The sequence below is a fragment of the Salmo salar genome, chromosome 07 (assembly GCF_965601325.2).
Source record: "Salmo salar chromosome 07, fSalSal1, whole genome shotgun sequence".
Lineage (NCBI taxonomy): Eukaryota > Metazoa > Chordata > Actinopteri > Salmoniformes > Salmonidae > Salmo > Salmo salar.
The window spans coordinates 56,972,501-56,999,218 of NC_138297.1; the positions used below are offsets into that span (position 1 = coordinate 56,972,501).

General features: G+C 46.9%; 1 protein-coding gene across 1 annotated transcript in view; it reads right to left on the reverse strand.

The window, feature by feature from the left end:
• snd1 (staphylococcal nuclease and tudor domain containing 1) overlaps positions 1 to 26,718 on the reverse strand; it is a 320,313-nt gene that overhangs the window by 38,647 nt on the left and 254,948 nt on the right. The window contains exons 19-20 of the mRNA XM_045722231.2: positions 7,087 to 7,213; positions 3,730 to 3,799 (exon numbers count right to left, since the gene is read on the reverse strand). Coding sequence (XP_045578187.1) covers positions 3,730 to 3,799; positions 7,087 to 7,213 — 197 coding nt within the window. The remainder of the gene's footprint in view (positions 1 to 3,729; positions 3,800 to 7,086; positions 7,214 to 26,718) is intronic.

Here is a 26,718-nt window from a genome sequence, read left to right on the forward strand (position 1 = left end):
TTCAAAGACTGGGTCTGAAAGAGGAGAGAGAGAGAGAGAAAAAGAAAGATCAACAAAGAAAGAGAGAGATATGGAGGGATATCAACAGAGAGAGAGACAGAGAGATGTGGAGGAATATCAACAGAGAGGGAGAGAGAGATATGGAGGGTTATTGAGAAAGAGAGAGACAGAGAGAGAGATATGGAGGGTTATTGAGAAAGAGAGAGACAAAGAGAGATATGGAGGGTTATTGAGAAAGAGAGAGAGAGAGAGATATGGAGGGTTATTGAGAAAGAGAGAGAGAGAGATATGGAGGGTTATTGAGAAAGAGAGAGAGAGAGAGAGATGGGTTATTGAGAAAGAGAGAGACAGAGAGATATGGAGGGTTATTGAGAAAGAGAGGGAGAGAGAGATATGGAGGGTTATTGAGAAAGAGAGAGACAGAGAGATATGGAGGGTTATTGAGAAAGAGAGGGAGAGAGAGATATGGAGGGTTATTGAGAAAGAGATGGAGAAAGGGAGAGCCAGTCTAACTGAAGTCTCTTAGACCAGGGGTTTTCAAACTGGGTCCTGGGGTCCCCCCTGGGTGCATGTTTTGTTTTTTGCCCTAGCACTACACAGCTGTTTCAAATGATCACAGCTTGATGACAAGAAGGTTATCTGTGCACCGACAGAACTCACGATCCTCTCTCTGCTCTGCAGAGCCCTGATATAATAGCTAGAGATAACCAGTCGCTTCCACAAACCTCCTATCTGATAACAGCAGTGTCAAGACACTCAGGCAGTCAGTCTACTTTTGTCATTTTTCTCCAAAAACCAAGATGACGCAGCCACAAAACAACTGTAGACCAAAAGATTGAAGAACCCCACCTCGATCCATTCCTTTCATTTAGGTTAAATTGGAATGTTGGTTAAAAGGGGCATGTTCCAGGCACAGAGGGACACAAAGTACCATGGAAAACTCAGAGGAAGGCTGGGACAGAGGAAGGCTGGGACAGAGGAAGGCTGGGACAGAGGAAGGCTGGGACAGAGGAAGGCTGGGACAGAGGAAGGCTGGGACAGAGGAAGGCTGGGAGAGAGGAAGGCTGGGACAGAGGAAGGCTGGGACAGAGGAAGGCTGGGACAGAGGAAGGCTGGGACAGAGGAAGGCTGGGACAGAGGAAGGCTGGGACAGAGGAAGGCTGGGACAGAGGGAGAGAGAGAGAGGGGAGAGTACAGTAAGAGAGAGGAGGGAAGACCTTGAGGGAATGACCTCTCTCTATGTTTCTCTTTCTCTCCACACACACACACACACACACACACACACACACACACACACACACACACACACACACACACACACACACACACACACACACACACAGGATTTAGGTCACAGAATGAGTGGGTAGTAGAAACGTGAGTTTGGAGTGAGGTAGGTGGACGTGATTGCCCCTTGAGACAGACGCACGCAGACACACACATGCACAGACACACACTGGGGGTGTGGAATTAATATGGGACACCATCGGAGAGTAGAGGACATGTATAAGCCTTAATGACCCATGGTTTAATAGGTGAATGTTTGGACTGCCCACACAGACAGGAAAAATGGGAGATTTATTTAAGCCATATAGTTTGATAGCGCATTAAATGTGGAAATTAAGACCAAATACAATGTGTTCTATGATTATATGCAAATGACCGGGCCGTAATTTAGGCCGGACGATTGGATTAGGATGGAAAGACACGTTGAAGATCTGAAGTTTGATATTTTAATAGAATATTATTGATGTAAAAAGCTAGACGGTGAATAATAACAGAGTGAGATGGAAAGAAAGAGAGAAAAAGATGGAAACAATATTAAAACGTGAGAACGAGAAAGAGAAATAGGGAATTATATAAAAGGAGATTGAGCAAAATGAGAGAGAGAAGAGAGAGGAAAGAAATGGAGGTAGAGAATGCGATAGAGAGAGGTAGAGAAAATGATAGAGGCTAGAGGGACAGAGGAGAGGAGGAGCCAGAGAGATTAAAAACATAGATAAAGAGAGATATAGAAAGAAAGAGAGGGAGAAAGGGAGAGAGAGAAAGCCATCCATAGCAGCAGCTTCCCAGTTGTTGTGGGGGCTCCCAGCCAGCTCAGAGAGAGAGAATCACACTTTCAGCAACATGCCAGGACGCATCGCGTCTGCCATACTCAGCCCTGGGCGCCCGCTATGAGGTCACCGGCCCGACGCACACAAAAGCACCGCACTGCACCATGGGTAATCTCCCATGGGGGGAGGGTCGGCTGGATGGGCCACTTTGTGGCGGTGGTACGACACAGATGTGCAGAGATGCATACACACACACACTGACAAACATACGCAGTGCTTTCGTCATCCAGAGAATATAGAAAGAGAGAAAAGGCCTGCAGAGCCATTTCCCAGAATAACAGCTCAGATAGGGATTATATTACTGGGAATATGGACCTCTGAAGACAGAAACAACAAAGCCTCAACTACATAGGACATGATTGATGCCCTGCTTGATGGCGCTGTACGGCTAAAGTTATTTTGATTCTGGAAAAGTGATTCAAGTGAATCGCATTCAGCCACAGAGTTAGCCACAGTTGGCCATTAACGAGGCTGGTGCTCGATGCTAACCTGATAGAGCATCATCTGAGTCAGAGGAGAGACATAGGACCATCCTTCAAAAGACCAGTGATAGTTCTTTAATGATGGCTACTTACCACTACACTTGTCGTTGTCAAGCTGAAGTCAGCTCCAAATGCATGTGGATCCACACACACAAACACACACACACACACACACACACGAACAGGGACACACACACACGAACAGGGACACACACACACACGGTCACACACACATGAACAGACACAGACACACAGGCAGGGACACACGTAGAGAGGGATACAGCTATAAAGGTACTCACGTAGAGAGGGATACAGCTATGAAGGTACTCACGTAGAGAGGGATACAGCTATGAAGGTACTCACGTAGAGAGGGATACAGCTATAAAGGTACTCACGTAGAGAGGGATACAGCTATAAAGGTACTCACGTAGAGAGGGATACAGCTATGAAGGTACTCACGTAGAGAGGGATACAGCTATGAAAGTACTCACGTAGAGAGGGATACAGCTATGAAGGTACTCACGTAGAGAGGGATACAGCTATGAAGGTACTCACGTAGAGAGGGATACAGCTATGAATGTACTCACGTAGAGAGGGATACAGCTATAAAGGTACTCACGTAGAGAGGGATACAGCTATAAAGGTACTCACGTAGAGAGGGATACAGCTATGAAGGTACTCACGTAGAGAGGGATACAGCTATAAAGGTACTCACGTAGAGAGGGATACAGCTATGAAGGTACTCACATAGAGAGGGATACAGCTATAAAGGTACTCACGTAGAGAGGGATACAGCTATAAAGGTACTCACGTAGAGAGGGATACAGCTATGAAGGTACTCACGTAGAGAGGGATACAGCTATGAATGTACTCACGTAGAGAGGGATACAGCTATAAAGGTACTCACGTAGAGAGGGATACAGCTATAAAGGTACTCACGTAGAGAGGGATACAGCTATGAAGGTACTCACGTAGAGAGGGATACAGCTATAAAGGTACTCACGTAGAGAGGGATACAGCTATGAAGGTACTCACGTAGAGAGGGATACAGCTATAAAGGTACTCACGTAGAGAGGGATACAGCTATAAAGGTACTCACGTAGAGAGGGATACAGCTATAAAAAGGTACTCACGTTGCCATAGTCGATGTAGAACACATGGACCTTTGCTGGGGATTGAACTTTCTCCACCCGGGCTCTGTACCTTTAGAGAGGTAAGTGAAAGAACAGATGGAGGGGAAGATGAGAGAGAGAAAGAAAGGTGAGAATTGAAAGAAAGAGAGATGGAGATAGAGAGTAAGAGTGATAGAGATGGAGAGAGAGAGAAAGGAGAGAGAGAGAAAGAATGGAGAGAGAGAAGATGAGAGAGAGAAAGAAAGGAGAGAGAGAAGATAGAGAGGAGAAAGAAAGGAGAGAGAAAGGGGAGAGAGGAGAGAGAGAGAAGAGAGAGAAAGGAGAGACAGAGAAAGAATGGAGAGAGAGAAGATAGAGAGGAGAAAGAAAGGAGAGAGAAAGGGGAGAGAGGAGAGAAAGAATGGAGAGAGAGAAGATAGAGAGGAGAAAGAAAGGAGAGAGAAAGGGGAGAGAGGAGAGAGAGAGAAGAGAGAGAGAAAGGAGAGACAGAGAAAGGGGAGAGAGAGAAGATGAGAGAGAGAGAAGAGAGAGAAAGGGGAGAGAGAGAAGATGAGAGAGAGAGAAGAGAGAGAAAGGGGAGAGAGAGGAGAGAGAGAGAGAAGAGAGAAAGGGGAGAGAGAGAAGATGAGAGAGAAAGGAGAGACAGAGAAAGGGGAGAGAGAGAAGATGAGAGAGAGAGGAGAGAGAAAGGGGAGAGAGAGGAGAGAGAGAGAGAAGAGAGAAAGGGGAGAGAGAGAAGATGAGAGAGAAAGGAGAGACAGAGAAAGGGGAGAGAGAGAAGATGAGAGAGAGAGGAGAGAGAAAGGGGAGAGAGAGGAGAGAGAGAGAGAAGAGAGAAAGGGGAGAGAGAGAAGATGAGAGAGAAAGGAGAGACAGAGAAAGGGGAGAGAGAGAAGATGAGAGAGAGAGATGAGAGAGAGAGAGAAATGAGAGAGGGAGGAACAAGGAGATGAGTAAATCATTCCATTCTTATTTCCCAGGAGAGCTGCTGTGGTAGTGGATATGTCTGTAGTGATAAGGTCTTTGAGGAGAGAGAGATCCTATGGGATTTGAAATGTTTCATTTCAGACAGGCCACTGTATAGAAACAGAGGGAATTACATTGGCCTGTATGACTTGTTCATTTCAAGAGGTGTGTGAGAAATCACGTCTACAATCTAAGCCTACAGTACCAGAAAAGCACATTATCAAAAACAAAAAGTACTGAAGCTAATTGGTGGAGTGCATTGTGGAATAGCTCAGTGGGAGGGAGAGGCGAGTCAAAGAGCCTGTCAATCACTGTGTGGCCCACATCACCCACATTAACCTGAGGAGGAGAGGAGAGACTGGATGGACAGAAGGAGAAAACAAACGCTACTAACAATTAGGCAATGGTGGAGTGGACACAACAGGGGAGAGACAGACAGAATGATGAGAGAGAGGAGAGAGATAGAAAAAGAAACAGCCAAGGTGAAAGCGACGAAAGAGAGCCAGACAAACAGTGACAGACAGAGAGAGAGAGGGAGAGAGAAAGAGACAGAATGACAGACGCAGACTCATTCAGAACTCCTCAGTGGCTGCATTCAACAGGCCTTGAAAGGAACCCAACCCTAATTAGTCTTTAATAAAACCAGCAAACCTCCCTCCCTCCCTTCCTCCCTCCCTCCCTCTCAGAATAAAGAAGTACAACACTCACTATGGTTGGCAATTACCTCAACGAATAACAGAACAACAGGTCCCAGAAGAAACACTAAAACAAAAACCGTATTTTGCATAAAAAGGAAGAAGCGCTGCTTTTCCTGGATAGGAGTAACAATAGACTGGTGCTCTCCATACAAAACAGCCACAGGGAGATTAGGAAATACGAGTGAACAAGAAGATAACATTTTAAATGAAATCCCAGCCACTGCATCTCACAGATGGCTCTTTGAAAGCTCTCCTCAACTATCGCTGGCGGATGCGAAAACTTAAAGGTTTTTGTTCCCAGAAGTTGAGTGAGGGGAGAGGGGGAGGGAGATGATGAGCTGTCCACCTGGCTAGGGAGGGATGAGTCTCTATTTTTAATATCAGTTTGGCATTTCCCTTCTCTCCCTCTCCCCCTCTCCTTCCGACCGTCTCTCTCTCGGTCACCTCCTTGACGGGGCCCAAAGTCACAGCAGACACCCGGTGGTGCCCACCCGACGCACTTCTGTCCCCGCCACCATCTGTAAACTTCACCGGCAACATCCGGTGTACCGGCTGGGTTGACGAGGGCTCAACACCTCTACAAAGCTCTGTTCTAAAAGGGGCCCTCTTAAAAACCAGGGCCCTTCAGGAGCCATGACTTTGTGATGTCCCTTTTATCACTGGGCAGATTTAAAATCAGAAACAGTATAAAGAAAGGGGAGATAAATAGGTAGGACGCTTTGTATTTTGGAGAGTTGATACCTGGCCTTTATAAACGTCAAAGGTCTCTATAAGAATAGGTCCAGGCAAAAAGCCAATTAGAGAGGGTGTAGGTTACTCACATCCAGGTTAAGGGCGGAGCTTATCAGTTGCTCTAATACGATCCTCTAATGTACATTTTGTCTGAACCCAACCGCCAACTATTAGCCCCAACTTGGGCACTAGCCATAAGGAAAGGGGATTGATTGGGCACTAGCCATAAGGAAAGGGGATTGATTGGGCACTAGCCATAAGGAAAGGGGATTGATTGGGCACTAGCCATAAGGAAAGGGGATTGATTGGGCACTAGCCATAAGGAAAGGGGATTGATTGGGCACTAGCCATAAGGAAAGGGGATTGATTGGGCACTAGCCATAAGGAAAGGGGATTGATTGGGCACTAGCCATAAGGAAAGGGGATTGATTGGGCACTAGCCATAAGGAAAGGGGATTGATTGGGCACTAGCCATAAGGAAAGGGGATTGATTGGGCACTAGCCATAAGGAAAGGGGATTGATTGGGCACTAGCCATAAGGAAAGAGGATTGATTGGGCACTAGTCATAAGGAAAGGGGATTGATTGGGCACTAGTCATAAGGAAAGGGGATTGATTGGGCACTAGTCATAAGGAAAGGGGATTGATTGGGCACTAGCCATAAGGAAAGGGGATTGATTGGGCACTAGCCATAAGGAAAGAGGATTGATTGGGCACTAGTCATAAGGAAAGGGGATTGATTGGGCACTAGTCATAAGGAAAGGGGATTGATTGGGCACTAGTCATAAGGAAAGGGGATTGATTGGGCACTAGCCATAAGGAAAGGGGATTGAATGTACGACAAATAGCTCTCTCTTTAACAGAAAGATCAGTTCCAAGACCTCAACATAGGGTCAAGTATTTTACTACACATTAAAAGGGAGACATTGCAGCACCATGTGACAGAAAGACAAAACACGTACCACTCTCCGTCGGCGGAGAAATTGGCGATGCAGTAGTCCCCTCGGCGGGCGGCGTACGAGCCCTCCACTGGGGGCTGGGCGGCGATCTCTGCCCTCATGGTCTCCATCAGGTTCTCTAGCTGGGTGCCTGAGGGGCGGGGAGAGAGAAAGAGAGAGGGAAGAGGAGGAGCATGGACTGCTACACTTTTGGTCTCTGTTTGAATACATTGAGTCCATTCCTGTTAGCATAGAGCCTGGTTGGAATAGTTTGAAAATAAATGTAAAGTACTTGGAACACGCATCTCTTCCTTGCAGTAATCATTGATCTACCATGATTGGATAGGTGAAAGTGATGGTTCCACTACAATGCTTTGACCAATAACGTCACATTAAATCAGTGATTTGTCCAAGGACAATTGATAGGTGACGGAGACATTTTCAATTTCTACAAACAGGCCCTTTGACTAGATGCCAACGGTGTTAGTATTTGGCTCATATCCCATGTATCACTGTTGAGCCATACAGCGCTCTGCTCCAAAATGGACGCCCGATCGCAGTAACCACCATGGGGAAATTGGTCCTCTCCGTTTCCTGTAATCATTATCACTGCATTATCACCATGTCACAAATGCTAAATAATTCTATTTCTACTAGCATTACCATCAGTGGAGACAGTAGAAAGACTGCTCTCTGTGACATGTGTTTACCAGTCATCAACCCATTATCGTGTTTGGGAGAACTATTAGATGGAGATTCCAGAAAATGTGGCGGTGGATAATATCCATGTTTTGAAGAGGATGATAAGAGCCTCAGACTGTGTGGATTCAGACTGCAATCACTAGTCGAGTCATTTTCGCTCAGCAGTAACAAATGGCTAGCTGTCAGGGCTGATGGCTCGGAGTGTGTGTGAAGAAATATGGGATGTGTGTGCGTGCGTGTGTGAGAGAGAGTGTGAAGAGAGTGCAGATCGCTTACTCCAGCTAGTTTAGCAAAGGGCCCGATTGTTGGAATTACATGGTGATTTCTTGACAACCTATTCCCATTGATTTCCCCTTGGGCCATATAACAACCAGGGCTATACACTGACTCAATAAAAAAAGAATGGCCCTTCGTCTGCACAGCAAGTGTGTGTGTGTGTGTGTGTGTGTGTGTGTGTGTGTGTGTGTGTGTGGGGGGGGGAAATGTTCCATGGAGGAGCTCCTCCACTGCATTACCAACGCTACTGAACGGGGGAGGTGTGTGTGTGTGTGGGGGGGCAGCTTAATGTGTGTTGTGATCAAACAAACACCTCAAAGGCAAAGCCACATTAAACGAACGAACAAGCCACATCACACACACACACACACCACTGCTCCTCTCCCTCTCTCTCTCCCTCCCCAACAGCTCAGAGCTGTTATTGTGATGTTATTCTGGCGTGCATCAGAGCGTTTGTTTAAAAAAACTAGGGAATATTAAAAGTTAAAAAGAGAGTGAGCAGCCAGCTAGCGCTTAGCCAGCTACCTTAACATGATGTCATGTACGCTAAACAGGAGTGAAAACAGGAGGCTTGCGGAGGGGGGTTAGGGGAGGTAAGGTAAGAGGGGGAGGAGGGGGTGTGTGTGTTTGTTGTGGGGTTTGGGGAGAGGAACGTGGCGTCCACACTCCTCACTGCCCATCCACTGGCACCTTGATGGCTAATGACTGCTGTTTGAGGGGAGCGAGGAGCGCACGCACACACAGACACACACACAAACACACGCTTGACAGAGGCATCAGTGTTTTGTAGGAGCAGCAGATTTAAGGAAACACGTCAGATAAACAACCCTACCCCCCCCAACACTCCCATCTATCCCAGAGGTACAGCTCAGATCAACAACCCTACCCCCCCCAACCCTCCCATCTATCCCAGAGGTACAGCTCAGATCAACAACCCTACCCCCCCAACCCTCCCGTCTATCCCAGAGGTACAGCTCAGATCAACAACCCTACCCCCCCCAACCCTCCCGTCTATCCCAGAGGTACAGATCAGATCAACAACCCTACCCCCCAACACTCCCGTCTATCCCAGAGGTACAGCTCAGATCAACAACCCTACCTCCCCAACCCTCCCATCTATCCCAGATGTTCAGATCAGATCAACAACCCTAAATCCCCAACCCTCCCATCTATCCCAGAGGTACAGATCAGATAAACAACCCTACCCCCCCCAACCCTCCCGTCTATCCCAGATGTTCAGATCAGATAAACAACCCTAAATCCCCAACACTCCCATCTATCCCAGAGGTACAGCTCAGATCAACAACCCTACCTCCCCAACCCTCCCGTCTATCCCAGAGGTACAGCTCAGATAAACAACAACCCCCCCAACCCTCCCGTCTATCCCAGAGGTACAGCTCAGATAAACAATACCCCCCCAACCCTCCCATCTATCCCAGAGGTACAGCTCAGATAAACAATACCCCCCCAACACTCCCATCTATCCCAGAGGTACAGATCAGATCAACAACCCTACCCCCCCAACCCTCCCATCTATCCCAGAGGTACAGATCAGATAAACAACCCTACCCCCCAACCCTCCCATCTATCCCAGAGGTACAGCTCAGATCAACAACCCTACCTCCCCAACCCTCCCATCTATCCTTGAGGTACAGATCAGATAAACAACCCTACCCCCCCAACCCTCCCATCTATCCCAGAGGTACAGCTCAGATCAACAACCCTACCTCCCCAACCCTCCCATCTATCCCAGAGGTACAGATCAGATAAACAACCCTACCCCCCAACCCTCCCATCTATCCCAGAGGTACAGCTCAGATCAACAACCCTACCTCCCCAACCCTCCCATCTATCCCAGAGGTACAGATCAGATAAACAACCCTACCCCCCAACCCTCCCATCTATCCCAGAGGTACAGCACAGATCAACAACCCTACCTCCCCAACCCTCCCGTCTATCCCAGAGGTACAGATCAGATCAACAACCCTACCCCCCAACACTCCCGTCTATCCCAGAGGTACAGCTCAGATCAACAACCCTACCTCCCCAACCCTCCCATCTATCCCAGATGTTCAGATCAGATAAACAACCCTAAATCCCCAACCCTCCCATCTATCCCAGAGGTACAGATCAGATAAACAACCCTACCCCCCCCAACCCTCCCGTCTATCCCAGATGTTCAGATCAGATAAACAACCCTAAATCCCCAACACTCCCATCTATCCCAGAGGTACAGCTCAGATCAACAACCCTACCTCCCCAACCCTCCCGTCTATCCCAGAGGTACAGCTCAGATAAACAACAACCCCCCCAACCCTCCCGTCTATCCCAGAGGTACAGCTCAGATAAACAATACCCCCCCAACCCTCCCATCTATCCCAGAGGTACAGCTCAGATCAACAACCCTACCTCCCCAACCCTCCCATCTATCCTTGAGGTACAGATCAGATAAACAACCCTACCCCCCCAACCCTCCCATCTATCCCAGAGGTACAGCTCAGATCAACAACCCTACCTCCCCAACCCTCCCATCTATCCCAGAGGTACAGATCAGATAAACAACCCTACCCCCCAACCCTCCCATCTATCCCAGAGGTACAGCACAGATCAACAACCCTACCTCCCCAACCCTCCCATCTATCCTTGAGGTACAGATCAGATAAACAACCCTACCCCCCCAGCCCTCCCATCTATCCCAGAGGTACAGATCAGATAAACAACCCTACCCCCCCAACCCTCCCATCTATCCCAGAGGTACAGCTCAGATCAACAACCCTACCTCCCCAACCCTCCCATCTATCCCAGAGGTACAGCTCGTGACGGCCGTGTTACCGTAGTAGCGCACCACATCAGTTGCCGTAGCTGCTGCTGTGCAGCGCTGTGGCCTGCCTGTCAGCGCTCCGGCTGCCGGCGGAAGATTTATTCATCTAATTAAAAAAGTTTGAGAGAGAGCGACTTCCTCCTTCCCCAGCCAGGAGTGGTAGTGGTAATGGTGTGTGTGTGAGTGAGTGTGCGTGCGTCTTTGCCTGGGTCGCGCGGCGTGCTCCACTTTGGGCCCGGAGAGATTTGATTAAATAATAAATAAGCTAAGAGGGAGTCCTCTCCAATCGCTATATAAAGCTTTAATGGAAACACTTCATTTAACCTAATTAAAACCAGAGACCTGGCATTACTGTGGAGGGGAAGGTACAGGAAGGAGGTAGGGTACAGAACACATGATGTAGCAGAGGCCTGGCATTACTGTGGAGGGGAAGGTACAGGAAGGAGGTAGGGTACAGAACACATGATGTAGCAGAGACCTGGCATTACTGTGGAGGGGAAGGTACAGGAAGGAGGTAGGGTACAGAACACATGATGTAGCAGAGGCCTGGCATTACTGTGGAGGGGAAGGTACAGGAAGGAGGTAGGGTACAGAACACATGATGTAGCAGAGGCCTGGCATTACTGTGGAGGGGAAGGTACAGGAAGGAGGTAGGGTACAGAACACATGATGTAGCAGAGGCCTGGCATTACTGTGGAGGGGAAGGTACAGGAAGGAGGTAGGGTACAGAACACATGATGTAGCAGAGGCCTGGCATTACTGTGGAGGGGAAGGTACAGGAAGGAGGTAGGGTACAGAACACATGATGTAGCAGAGGCCTGGCATTACTGTGGAGGGGAAGGTACAGGAAGGAGGTAGGGTACAGAACACATGATGTAGCAGAGGCCTGGCATTACTGTGGAGGGGAAGGTACAGGAAGGAGGTAGGGTACAGAACACATGATGAGATCGCTGTATGTACTCTATGCCATAAGAATTAAGGCCTGAAATACTGTGATGATAACCCACTTTGTACCGTTCAAGAACCACAATGTACACAGCCAAAACACACAATGAGACTGAGTACACACTCGTAGACTAACACACAAAAAACATGTTGGAGAGCAAATGTGCGCACCCCCCCCATGCGTGATGACTCCAGACAGAGCTGTAATCTCTGTAGAATGCAACAATAACCATCATTTACACATACAGTGCCTGCGAAAAGCATAAAGACCTCGAGTTTTTCCACATTTTGTTACGTTACAGCCTTATTCTAAAATGGATTAAATCGTATTTTCCCTCATCAACCCACAGGTGGACACAATCCAGCATAATGACAAAGCAAAACAGGTTTACAGACATTTTTGTAAATGTATGCAATAAAAATAACTGAAATATGACATTTACATAAGTATTCAGATCCTTTACTCAGGACTTTGTTGAAGCACCTTTGGCAGCGATTACAGCATTGAGTATGATGTTACAAGCTTGGCACAGCTGTACTTGGGGAGTTTCTCCCATTCTTCTCTGCTGATCTTCTCAAGCTCTGTCAGGTTGGATGGGGAGCAGGCAGCACAGCTATTTTCAGGTCTCTCCAGCAATGTTAGATCGGGTTCAAGTCCAGGCTCTGGCTGGGCCACTCAAGGACATTCAGAGACTTGTCCCGAAGCCACTCCTGCATTGTCTTGACTGTGTTGTCATGACGTTGGCCTGTGGGTAAGGTTTATGACCCCCCATAAATACCTTTCTCCCTTCCCTCTCTCTCTGACTCTACTGAAGGACTCTTGAATACCCTTAAACATAGAGAGTCTGGGAACATCAAACAAGTGTGGGGAAAGGAACCATATTTCGGTAATAGAACCAGTTGAAAATATGCGTTGGTACTTAATGAATATGATGTCAGTTCGGTTGTCATCTGAGACATTATGACTGATGACAGGACGACATAAACTGTATCTGGGAAAGTCTACACATTATAGTTATCAGATTCACATGGAATTGTTGTTCAATTTAAATGTAATTTAAATGAAACTATTTGTGAAAAGATTACATTTTAGCTTCCAAATGAGAGAATTGGGTTTTCATAAGGTTAGAGACCTGCTCAATCAGTGGCCCGCCCCTGTGAAGATACATGGGTTATAAACTATGAAACACACCCTTCTCTCCCTCCACTATATAAGCCCTTGACAAAAATGTATCCCGCTGTTCCGAGGACGATAGGACGACGGTCCATACATTTAAAAGGACTAACATGTCAACTACAGAACTAAGCCAACCTCAGCGTGAGCTTTGGTTGTGAATGGTATGAACTTTGAACTCTTATTCACTAAAGAAGTGAGACCTTCTAGCCGTTGAGTTAGCAACAGCAGCTGTAAACATGGACTAGGAACGGACGGACGACGTATCCAGTCTAACACACAACGAAGATACTACAACGTACCCAATTTACCACCAGAGACATTCTTCCGAGGACAGGAAGATCTCTGTTGGCCAACACGGCCAGCATCTACGACCAACCTACCAAAGCGCAGCTCAGAGTAAATATTTTTTGCATTTTCCTTTTCCAAATGGGCGGTAATTTAGAATGCATAAGATACTGTATTTACGATAGCACAGCTTCTCCCTTTGTTCCTCAGTCTTCCCGCTCTTTCATTCAAGCCCAACCCCCTCTCTTTGTGTAATAAGCCATCATACAGGTTCTGTCCACCAGGGATGTTTTCTGTATGACATCATTTGCATTCTGTGTATATGTAATTATGTGTGATTGGTTAGGTATTTAGTAAATAAATTATTAAACCCAATTTTGTATTGCTGATTCAACTTGTTAGCCAGGGTTCGTGAAGATAACCAAGAATTTACAACTTTCAGATGAGACTGAAATAAGGTGACGATTAATATTGGCTGCCATTGATGTAAAATATTACTAGGTCTTTCAGAGTTTATTCGGAAGATAACAGCTCAATAAACACCCTTTCGTGGTGCCCCGACTTTCTAGTTAATCACATTTACATGATTAGCTCAATTAGGTAATATTAATTATAGAGAAAGGATTTTATAGAATAGCATGTCATATCACTTAATCCGGCATAGCCAAAGACACGACAGTGTGCTTATGGTCATTGTCCTGTTGGAAGGTGAACCTTCGCCCCCAGTCTGAGGTCCTGAGCCCTCTGGAGCAGGTTTTCATCAAGGATCGCTCTGTACTTTGCTTTGTTCATCTTTCCCTCGATCCTGACTAGTCTCCCAGTCCCTGCAGCTGAAAAACATCCCCAAGGCTTGACACTGCCACCATGTTTCACCGTAGGGATAGTGCCAGGTTTCCACCAGACGTGATGCTTGGCATTCAGGCCAAAGAGTTCAATCTTGGTTTCATCAGACTTCTTCCACCTCATGGCTAGGTTTTTGCTCTGACATGCACTGTCAACTGTGGGACCTTATATAGACAGGTGTGTGCCTTTCCAAATCATGTCCAATCAATTGAATTTACCACAGGTGGACTCCAACCAAGTTGTAAATACATCCAAAGGATGATCAATGGAAACAGGATGCACAGGAGCTCAATTTTGAGTCTCATAGCAAAGGGTCTGAATACTTACGTAAATAAGGTACAGTTGAAGTCAGAAGTTTACATACACTTAGGGTGGAGTCAATTAAACTCGTTTTTAAACCACTCCACAAATGTCTTGTTAACAAACTATAGTTTTGGCAAGCCGGTTAGTGTAACGCTCTGACCTAAGAGAGATGTTTTTTCTCTGTTTAGGTAGGTCAGGGTGTGATAGGGGGTGGGCATTCAATGTTGGTATTTCTATGTTTTGGCCGGGTATGGTTTCCAATCAGAGGCAGCTGTCTATTGTCTCTGATTGGAAGCCATACTTAGGCAGCCTTTTTTCCCCTTGGTTTTCGTGGGTAGTTGTTTTCTGTTTTGTTGTATTTACCTGACAGAACTGCTGTCATTTTGTTTATTTTGTCTAGTGTTCATTTCATTAAAATATAACGATGAGCACTCAACACGCTGCGCCTTGGTCTCCTCTATATGACGCCCGTTACAGTTAGGACATCTACTTCGTGCATGTCAAGTAATTTTTCCAACAATTGTTTACTGACAGATTATTTCACTTATAATTCACTGTATCACAATTCCAGTGGGTCAGAAGTTTACATACACTAAGTTGAATGTGCCTTTAACCTCTCTTGGGTATGGGGCAGTATTTTCACGGCCGGATGAAAAACGTACCCAAATGAAACGGCCTACTACTCGGGCCCAGAAACTAGAATATGCATATTATTAGTAGATTTGGATAGAAAACACTCTGAAGTTTCTAAAACTGTTTGAATGATGTCTGTGAGTATAACATAACTCATATGGCAGGCAAAAACCTGAGTAAAATCCTAACAGGAAGTGGGAAATCTGATGCTTGTAGTCTTTTCAAGTCATTGCCTTTACAGTATACAGTGACTTAGGAAGTGCAAAATGAACCCTAAGGCTTCCACTAGATGTCAACATTCTTTAGAACCTAGTTTCAGGCTTTTGCAGTGAACAGAGAGCGAACAAGAAGGCCGGGAAGTTGGTGACTCAGAAAATGACAGGAGTTTTGTGGCGCGCCTTCACGTGATGAGGTAGCTGTGTTCCATAACGTTTTTCAAGACATTGGAATCGTCCGGTTGGAATATTATTGATGTTTTATGTTAAAAAGGCCCTAAAGATTGATGCTATACAACGTTTGACATGTTTCAACGAATGTAAATATAACTTTTTTTGACTTTTCGTGGTGAAATTTTGGGCGCGCTTCCTACATTTGGAGTAGCTTAATGAACGCGCAAACAACAAGGAGGTATTTGGACATAAATTATGGACTTTATCAAACAAAACATTTATTGTGGACCTGGGATACCTGGAAGTGCCTTCTGATGAAGATCATCAAAGGTAAGTGAATATTTATAATGCTATTTATGATTTTAGATGACTCCAAAATGGCGGGTATCTGTATTGCCTGGTGTATATCTCTGAGCGCCGTACTCAGATTATTGCAAAGTGTGCTTTCCCCGTGAAGCTTTTTTGAAATCTGTCACAGCGGTTGCATAAAGGAGATGGTTATCTATAATTCTTTGAATAACAGTTTAATATTTTGTCAACGTTTATGAGTATTTTTGTAAATTGTTGTGCTGATTCACCGTCGGTATTGGAGGCAAAATATTTTCAGAACATCACGTGCCAATGTAAAATGCTGTTTTTGGATATAAATATGAACTTTATCGAACAAAACATACATGTATTGTCTAACATTGAGTCCTAGGAGTGTCATCTGATGAAGATCGTCAAAGGTTAGTGAATATTTTAGCTGAATCTCTGGTTTTTGTGACCTCCACAAGCCTGGTTCATCCTTGGGAGAAATTTCCAAACGCCTGAAGGTACCACGTTCATCTGTACAAACAATAGTACGCAAGTATAAACACCATGGGACCACGCAGCCGTCATACCGCTCAGGAAGAAGACGCATTCTGTCTCCTAGAGATGAACATACCTTGGTGTGAAAAGGGCAAATCAATCCCAGAACAACAGCAAAGGGCCCTGTGAAGATGCTGGAGGAAACAGGTACAAAAGTATCTATATCCACAGTAAAACGAGTCCTATATCGACACAACCTGAAAGGCCACTCAGCAAGGAAGAAGCCACTGCTCCAAAACCGCCATAAAAAAGCCAGACTACGGGTTGCAACTGCACATGGGGACAAAGATTGTTATTTTTGGAGAAATGTCCTCTGGTCTGATGAAACAAAAATAGAACTGTTTCTCCATAATGACCATCGTTATGTTTGGAGGAAAAAGGGGGACGCTTGCAAGCCGAAGAACACCATCCCAACCGTGAAGCACGAGGATGGCAGCATCATGTTGTGGGGGTGATTTGCTGCAGGAGGTACTGGTGCACTTCACAAAATAGATGGCATCACCAGGAAGGAAAATTATGTGGATATATTGAAGCAACATCTCAAGACATCAGTCAGGAAGTTAAAGCTTGGTTGCAAATGGGTATTCCAAATGGACAATGACCCCAAGCATACTTCCAAAGTTGTGGCAAAATGGCTTAAGGACAACAAAGTCAAGGTATTGGAGTGGCCATCACAAAGCCCTGACCTCAATCCTATAGAAAATGTGTGGGCATAACTGAAAAAGCGTGTGCGTGCAAGGAGGTCTACAAACCTGACTCAGTTACACCAGCTCTGTCAGGAGGAATGGGCCAAAATTCACCTAACTTATTGTGGGAAGCTTGTGGAAGGCTACCCGAAAGGTTTGACCCAGGTTAAATCATTTAAAGGCAATGCCACCAAATACTAATTGAGTGTATGTAAACTTCTGATCCACTGGGAATGTGATGAAATAAATAAAAGCTGAAATAAATAATTTCACATTCTTAAAATAAAGTGGTGATCCTACCTGACCTAAGACAGGGAATTGTTACTAGGATTAAATGTCAGGAATTGTGAAAAACTGAGTTTAAATGTATTTGGCTAAGGTGTATGCAAACTTCCGACTGCAACTGTATGTTTTTTTTATTTAACACATTTGCAAAAATGTCTAAAAACCTGTTTTCGCTTGGTCACTATGGGGTATTATGTGTAGATTAATGAGGAAACAAATTAATCCAATCCATTTTAGAATAAGGCTGTAACGTAACGTGGAAAAGGGAAGGGGTCTGAATACTTTCCGAAGGCACTGTAGACTATGCTACATCCTATCCTATGAAAATCAGGGCAAGCACACAAACCCAAGAGTGGCCGGTGTGCTCATGAAACACCAATGTTAACTCTACCTTCCATGTTGTCCTATGAGATCCATCCTGCAGGCCAGGGTCCTCATAACACCAGTGGGGTTTAAAGCCATCCATTAGGACATATGGCTGAGGTTACATAAGGAACAGTAGATCAGTACACGGCTGACAGCGTCCTAAATGGCACCATATTCCCTATGTAGTGCCCTAAGGGCCCTGGTTAAAAGTAGTGCACTATGTAGGGAATAGGGTAACATTCGGGAAGCAGTCATCTCTATGGATCACTGATTTCCCAGTGTAGTTTCACTACTTGGTAGAAGCCCTAGATTCCCTTTAACTACAGTGGTGCCAGATTGAGTCAGACACAACAGTACATGTAATGTCTGTCACTCTGAAGGTGGAGGATAAGACGTTGGTAGGGAGAAGGAACAGGGACCGTGTCTGTTACAGTGAACCTGCAGTCATGTTGATATTGACCAATGAGATGTTTCCGTTTCTTGGTGATGGTTGTAGGCTGTTCACAGAGAGGACTTAGTGCACACATACATAGCAACCCCCCCCCCCCCCCCCCACACACACACACACACACACTTCAATCCTTCTACATTTCCAGTGCCATCCTGATTTAGTGGTGAATTTAAGCCTCTTAACTACTACATATTTCTCCGTGGGTTTGCTATCCATTATATAACACACACACACACCACAGGGCCAGGTGAGAGAGAACGATGACACTTGGTATTAGATTCAGCATGCAGCGCTGGGGTTCTGCAGCATTACAATCTCCCTACCTACTGCCAGTCAGTTTATGGCTGGTGATTTGCTGTGCAGGCATCTTGGCCCAGGGTGACCTGTACTAGAGGGCACTGCTTTCTTACACACATCTATGCATGCAGATTCCCTTCCAGGTGCAGGCTTGGGCGGTAATGCACACACAAGAGAATGGAGAAGCGCGCCCCCCACACACACACACACACACACACACACCCACAGTGAGAGAGGAACGAAGACAAATACACTAGCACTCTCTAGCAAGCATAGACACACACAGAGAGAGAGAGAGGAATGAAGACACATACATTAGCACTCTGGCAAGCATAGATGCACCCACACAGGTAAACACACACACACAGGTAAACACACAGGCAAAGTGTTCCTTTTTTCAGCCTGAAAGAACATCATTCCAACCCAACCGATGTGTAAAAAACATAAAACAGCCTACATCTCCCTCTGTCTGTTTGCATACACTGCGGAGAAATCTAAAGATAAACCCTGTGAGTGTCCAGTGAACCAACGCCTACGGTTAGTTTCCTGCCTTCAGCAACCCAGAGAGATCTGCAACATGCATCTCTGGCAAAGCCAAATCAAGCTAGGAAGAATACCAGGAGACGTATGTAGTAAGGAGAGTCCCAGTTCCATGTTGGTTTGAAGAAAACAAAAAGACAAATCTAGGAATTTGTAGTCTCAGTGTAAGAGGCTAATAAGTCTCCAGAGTGACAGGCCTCGCTTTGTGTATTTGCTAGTTTGCAAAAGCACTGATCCACATAAAGTGAAGACTGTTCCAGATCTCTTTTCTCATCCTTCCCTCTCTTTTCTCTCACTCTGTTCTGTAATTTGTTTATGCGCCATTATGGCTGCAGCTGTTGGTAAATCATATGTAATTACATTGTAAATGCCCCGCGCGGAACGGAGAAAGCGATTAGGCTTTAGAGAAGAGAAAATGATTTTAGTTGGGGTTGATTAAAATAACATTTGGCTGTGGTGTGGCGAATGAGGGGTACTAGCGGAAAGAAAACAAAAAGCAATGAAAACACTGGATCATGTTGTCCTCCGCACTCGACCGAAGGCCACGCGGAATCCTATTTGACCAAATCCTTACCATCAACAACAGAAATCATCCCATCCAGAATGAAACAGAAGACCAGAGAACAGATTAGAGAATCACTGCTAAATGGTTACTAAAAAGCTAGGATAATTCCAATTCCCTTCCCAAATGAAGAAACTAAACACAAAATCACTGTTAAGCATTTTCCAAATTATGCAGAAACTCTAATTCAGGACACCCAAAGAGAGAAAAAGGGGAACAAAAAAAACAAGAACAGGAGAAGCGCAGAAAGAGGCAACATTTCACCAGCTGTAATCAGCTCAATATTCAAATATATGAGACGCACGCAGCGGCATCTAGAAAGGAGCACATCCAGGGAAATGTGTAACTAACCTAAAAACAACACTTATTCTGGGAGGTCTCAGAAGACTCATTTCCATTTAGTACATGTTTTTCCCGGCGTCTTTATCAGATCTGCTATAAACAGTGAGGGGAAAAAAGTATTTGATCCCCTGCTGATTTTGTACGTTTGCCCACTGACAAAGAAATGATCAGTCTACAATTTTTATGGTAGGTTTATTTGAACAGTGAGAGACAGAATAACAACAAAAAAATCCAGAAAAACGCATGTCAAAAATGTTATAAATTGATTAGCATTTTAATGAGGGAAATAAGTATTTGACCCCCTCTCAATCAGAAATATTTCTGGCTCCCAAGTGTCTTTTATACAGATAATGAGCTGAGATTAGGAGCACACTCTTAAAGGGAGTGCTCCTAATCTCAGTTTGTTACCTGTATAAAAGACACCTGTCCACAGAAGCAATCAATCAATCAGATTCCAAACTCTCCACCATGGCCAAGACCAAAGAGCTCTCCAAGGATGTCAGGGACAAGATTGTCGACCTACACAAGGCTGGAATGGGCTACAAGACCATCGCCAAGCAGCTTGGTGAGAAGGTGATAACAGTTGGTGCGATTATTCACAAATGGAAGAAACACAAAAGAACTGTCAATCTCCCTCGGCCTGGGGCTCCATGCAAGATCTCACCTCGTGGAGTTGCAATGATCATGAGAACGGTGAGGAATCAGCCCAGAACTACACGGGAGGATCTTGTCAATGATCTCAAGGCAGCTGGGACCATAGTCACCAAGAAAACAATTGGTAACACACTACGCCGTGAAGGACTGAAATCCTGCAGCGCCCGCAAGGTCACCCTGCTCAAGAAAGCACATATACATGCCCGTCTGAAGTTTGCCAATGAACATCTGAATGATTCAGAGGACAACTGGGTGAAAGTGTTGTGGTCAGATGAGACCAAAATGGAGCTCTTTGGCATCAACTCAACTCGCCGTGTTTGGAGGAGGAGGAGGAATGCTGCCTATGACACCAAGAACACCATATCCACCGTCAAACATGGAGGTGGAAACATTATGCTTTGGGGGTGTTTTTCTGCTAAGGGGACAGGACAACTTCACCGCATCAAAGGGACGATGGACGGGGCCATGTACCGTCAAATCTTGGGTGAGAACCTCCTTCCCTCAGCCAGGGCATTGAAAATGGGTCATGGATGGGTATTCCAGCATGACAATGACCCAAAACACACGGCCAAGGCAACAAAGGAGTGGCTCAAGAAGAAGCCCATTAAGGTCCTGGAGTGGCCTAGCCAGTCTAAAGACCTTAATCCCATAGAAAATCTGTGGAGGGAGCTGAAGGTTCGAGTTGTCAAACGTCAGCCTCGAAACCTTAATGACTTGGAGAAGATCTGCAAAGAGGAGTGGGACAAAATCCCTCCTGAGATATGTGCAAACCTGGTGGCCAACGACAAGAAACGTTTGACCTCTGATTGCCAACAAGGGTTTTGCCACCAAGTACTAAGTCATGTTTTGCAGAGGGATCAAATACTTATTTCCCTCATTAAAATACAAATAATTTTATAACATTTTTGACATGCGTTTTTCTGGATTTTTGCTGTTGTTATTCTGTCTCTCACTGTTCAAATAAACCTACCATTAAAATGATAGACTGATAATTTCTTTGTCAGTGGGCAAACGTACAAAATCAGCAGGGGATCAAATACTTTTTTCCCTCACTGTAGGCACTGGTGTCTGAACTAGCTTATTTTAGTAGTTGTAACGCTGCCGCTTCTGACGTGTGCATACGGTGTGTGTGCTCGGGCAGTTTGAATGATGACACCAGGCTGACGCACACAGTGCTAACTCTACCTGCTAGTTAAATATGCATGAGGTTTGGACAGGCTTCATCCTCTGGGGGGGATGGCGGCTTGTGTTAAAGAACTTCCAGGTGGGAACGGGAAGAACACTGCTGATTGCACACACACCACACACACACACACACACACACACACACACACACACACACACACACACACACACACACACACACACACACACACACACACACACACACACACACACACACACACACACGAGCTGAATGATAACAGACAACCTACCCCAACACAGACAAAGGAGGTACTGGAGATGCGGGGGGAGAGGTAAAATGGCTTTATGGGGAGCAATTTACTCCTCTTTTTCGGCACCAGTTGGGAGAAAGTGTCGGCAGCCGCTGCGCGTGGAGCGAAGCCGCCATAAAAAACAAATGATGGCTGAGCCTCACTAATGCCCACTCTGCCTGTGGAAGAGCGTTTCAGAGTCGCATCGCACAGCACTCTCTCAATCTTCCTCTCCCCCTCCTGGCAGTCGGAGAGGGGGCCCTCTCCACCAAATTACACTTTCTGTCATTTGAAAGCCCAGAAGAGACAAAGAGGCAGCATCTGTGACTTTTCTCCTGCATCTCTACACTCCCATTGACGCCTCGTCGAGTGAGGCTAATGCGGATTTTCACCCAATACACCCGGGTGCGGTGCCGCATTGGGAGGGTTTACATGTACTTGTACTTTGGAGGAGAAGAGTATAACTGGGTTCGTTGCCAAGAGAAGAGCGATTCACCGCCACACAAGGTAACCAGCGTTGCCTTTCTGGTTACTAGTGAAACCAGAGCACTAAGACCAAGCCGGATTGGGTCCTGCTCCCTCCAAAAACCACCCCTCAGAACAAACCGTGCTACAGCTGAGCAGACAGGTGATCTGACCTTTCAATCTTCACTTCCATTCAAATTCTACAATGAATGCCTTCGCGGTAAAGCTCATCCGAGGACCGCTAAATATTGCATCATCCGGCGCGGTGGTGGGGAGTTAAGAAAACAAATAAAACTTGCAGTGTCTGCTTTTCTCCCTGCTTGAGTTTGGTGTTGCTTTCTACAGCCGTGGCCTCTGCAGTTTGTGTGGAGTGTCACCACAGCTGTTTACAGACCAGCTGAAGAGAAACAAGACGTAGTTCAGCACGACTGAATAATATAGACCCGGTGAAACAAGGACGGCCTAGAGATGTGAGGATAAAATCATGACCATGACAAACTACTGCCCTCTCTAGGATGACCATGTCCTCAAAACACAGAGGCCAGCGGTAGGCGGGGGGAAACAACGAGCCATCCTCTACAGAGGCTCACATGGGAACAGGGACTTGCATATGTGCACTGAGGTTTATCCAGCCATCTTCCGTCCGCATTAAGCAGGGTCGTGTTCATTTGAGCACACAATGGAAAAAATTTTCAAACATTTCGCAACTGAACACAAAAAATTTGCATTTCGCATTGGCCAGGAAGACCCTCCGTGTTTCAATCTGTTTTATTCCATTTGGTGCCTAATGAACACAGCCCAGGAGTGGAGAGCTGTTTCTAAGATGGCCCTAGTTCGCTGCTTCACATTAAGGCCTGGTTAGAGCCCCTGCTTTCCCTTTCGGACAAATCGATAGAGAATGTCCTCTTATTGACATCAATACTGGCAAATGCTAATGGTCTGGCACACCAGTGTTACGAGGCCCCCCGTTGACTGCTCCCAAAAACAATGTGTGCCGTCACACGTTAAGGCACTCCACAGTGGCGGACAGTTCTGGGGCGTTGGGACCTTTTCAAACCCCTAGGTTTTCACTGAATGAGGGGAACATTTGAGAAAGAGAGAGCGAGAGAGATAGCGAGAGGTGAGTGAGACATAAGGAGAGAGAATGAAAAAAACAAACAGAGACCGAACCACAGAGCATAAGGAACAAGAGAGAGAAAGATAGACTTAGCAACAGAACAAGAGAGAGATTGAATACCAGCATGATAGTAGGAAGGAGTGAGACTGACTGAGTGGTGTTCCAGCATTATTAGGTGGAGGACAGCTGCTGGGCGTAAAGGTAGAATGTGAATAATGTGGACAGAGTGGCACCTGGTTGGGGGAACCACTCCACTCATTGGAAGGCTGCACCGCTGCCAGCTCTTAGCTCCAAACTCTGGTCTGGGCCAGGCTGTAGCGCTGCCAGCTCTTAGCTCCTAACTCTGGTCTGGGCTAGGCTGTACCGCTGCCAGCTCTTTGCTCCTAACTCTGGTCTGGGCAAGGCTGTAGCGCTGCCAGCTCTTAGCTCCTAACTCTGGTCTGGGCTAGGCTGTAGCGCTGCCAGCTCTTTGCTCCTAACTCTGGTCTGGGCCAGGCTGTAGCGCTGCCAGCTCTTTGCTCCTAACTCTGGTCTGGTCTGGGCCAGGCTGTAGCGCTGCCAGCTCTTTGCTCCTAACTCTGGTCTGGGCCAGGCTGTAGCGCTGCCAGCTCTTTGCTCCTAACTCTGGTCTGGTCTGGGCTAGGCTGTAGCGCTGCCAGCTCTTTGCTCCTAACTCTGGTCTGGGCCAGGCTGTAGCGCTGCCAGCTCTTTGCTCCTAACTCTGGTCTGGGCCAGGCTGTACCGCTGCCAGCTCTTTGCTCCTAACTCTGGTCTGGTCTGGGCTAGGCTGTAGCGCTGCCAGCTCTTTGCTCCTAACTCTGGTCTGGTCTGGGCTAGGCTGTAGCGCTGCCAGCTCTTTGCTCCTAACTCTGGTCTGGTCTGGGCTGTAGCGCTGCCAGCTCTTAGCTCCTAACTCTGGTCTGGTCTGGGCTAGGCTGTAGCGCTGCCAGCTCTTTGCTCCTAACTCTGGTCTGGGCCAGGCTGTAGCGCTGCCAGCTCTTAGCTCCTAACTCTGGTCTGGTCTGGGCCAGGCTGTAGCACTGCCAGCTCTTAGCTCCTAACTCTGGTCTGGTCTGGGCCAGGCTGTACCGCTGCCAGCTCTTTGCTCCTAACTCCGGTCTGGGCCAGGCTGCACGGCTGCCAGCTCTTTGCTCCTAACTCTGGTCTGGGCCAGGCTGTAGCGCTGCCAGCTCTTAGCTCCTAACTCTGGTCTGGTCTGGGCCAGGCTGTACCGCTGCCAGCTCTTTGCTCCTAACTCCGGTCTGGGCCAGGCTGCACGGCTGCCAGCTCTTTGCTCCTAACTCTGGTCTGGGCCAGGCTGTAGCGCTGCCAGCTCTTAGCTCCTAACTCTGGTCTGGTCTGGGCCAGGCTGTACCGCTGCCAGCTCTTTGCTCCTAACTCCGGTCTGGGCCAGGCTGCACGGCTGCCAGCTCTTTGCTCCTAACTCTGGTCTGGGCCAGGCTGTAGCGCTGCTAGCTCTTAGCTCCTAACTCTGGTCTGGTCTGGGCCAGGCTGTAGCGCTGCTAGCTCTTTGCTCCTAACTCTGGTCTGGTCTGGGCCAGGCTGTAGCGCTGCCAGCTCTTAGCTCCTAACTCTGGTCTGGTCTGGGCCAGGCTGTAGCGCTGCCAGCTCTTAGCTCCTAACTCTGGTCTGGTCTGGGCCAGGCTGTAGCGCTGCCAGCTCTTAGCTCTTAGCTCCTAACTCTGGTCTGGTCTGGGCTAGGCTGTAGTGCTGCCAGCTCTTTGCTCCTAACTCTGGTCTGGGCCAGGCTGTAGCGCTGCCAGCTCTTTGCTCCTAAGTCTGGTCTGGGCCAGGCTGTCGCGCTGCCAGCTCTTTGCTCCTAACTCTGGTCTGGTCTGGGCTAGGCTGTAGCGCTGCCAGCTCTTAGCTCCTAACTCTGGTCTGGTCTGGGCCAGGCTGTCGCGCTGCCAGCTCTTTGCTCCTAAGTCTGGTCTGGGCCAGGCTGTAGCACTGCCAGCTCTTTGCTCCTAACTCTGGTCTGGTCTGGGCTAGGCTGTAGTGCTGCCAGCTCTTTGCTCCTAAGTCTGGTCTGGTCTGGGCCAGGCTGTAGCGCTGCCAGCTCTTTGCTCCTAACTCTGGTCTGGTCTGGGCCAGGCTGTAGCGCTGCCAGCTCTTTGCTCCTAACTCTGGTCTGGTCTGGGCCAGGCTGTAGCGCTGCCAGCTCTTTGCTCCTAAGTCTGGTCTGGGCCAGGCTGAGGCTTGGTGGGCCTGAATTTCAGTCCTGGACGATCTTGATATTATAGCTCTAGACTAAAAATAATTCTCAATGCTCTACAGTCATGGGCAGGTAAAGAGGGCCAAGCTAGAGACAGAAAATCCAAATATCTTTTGTTAACACCCACAATCCCTCGGCTGCAAAACAGAGGAAAACTAACAGTGTTTTAGTAGCCTGTCACTTTCCTCAGCTGCATAGAGCGGCCTCTGTCTTTCAGTGTGTCCAAGGTCAGATATCTTATGCAGGTTCCCCTCAGAGTAATTACAAATAGTCTCAGGAGAGAGGGATGGGGAGAGGGAGAGAGATGAGAAATTGTATGATATCCAAGGCATTTCCCCAGACAGGAAAATTCCTTTCCCAACAAATTCTACCACACGTTTACACACACACACACACACTTTCAGTAATTAAATCTGACTAATAAAAAAAATTCTCAAAAGCAAAACTGTCGCAACCCCCCCCCCCCCCCCCCGAGAATAAAGGAAATGGTAAAGATAATACTGTGCACTTTGCTTCACTGTTCAGGGACCATTAAGAGACATCAGGGAGCTTAAGAGAAGATGAAAATACAGCCTACTATCTTCTCTTGGTATGTGAGACACAGTGACCACAGGCAGAGTATGAACAGAACAGAGCACAATGGAACTAATGAGAGCTAGGAGTTTTATTTACACTTTATAACAGTGTGTCTTCAACCCCTTTGAAAAGAGAGGAGGGTGAAACACACTGGATTGATTCCCTTTGGATTTACTCCTATGTCCCGCACGGCTCGCCCAGCGCCTCAAGGTCGGTCAAGGAGCCTTCGCCCCAGCTGCATATTTTTATCCAGACAGTAAATGGAGTGATGACGGCACCTGCCAACAAAAGAAAACTTGCCTGACCTCTCACCTCTGATCTTAAAACACTTAAGCTTGAGAGAGAGGAGTGAGGGGGAGACAGGGAGGGAGAGAGAGAGGAGCAGGTAAGGTGGGGAGAGACAAGGTCAAAACTCTC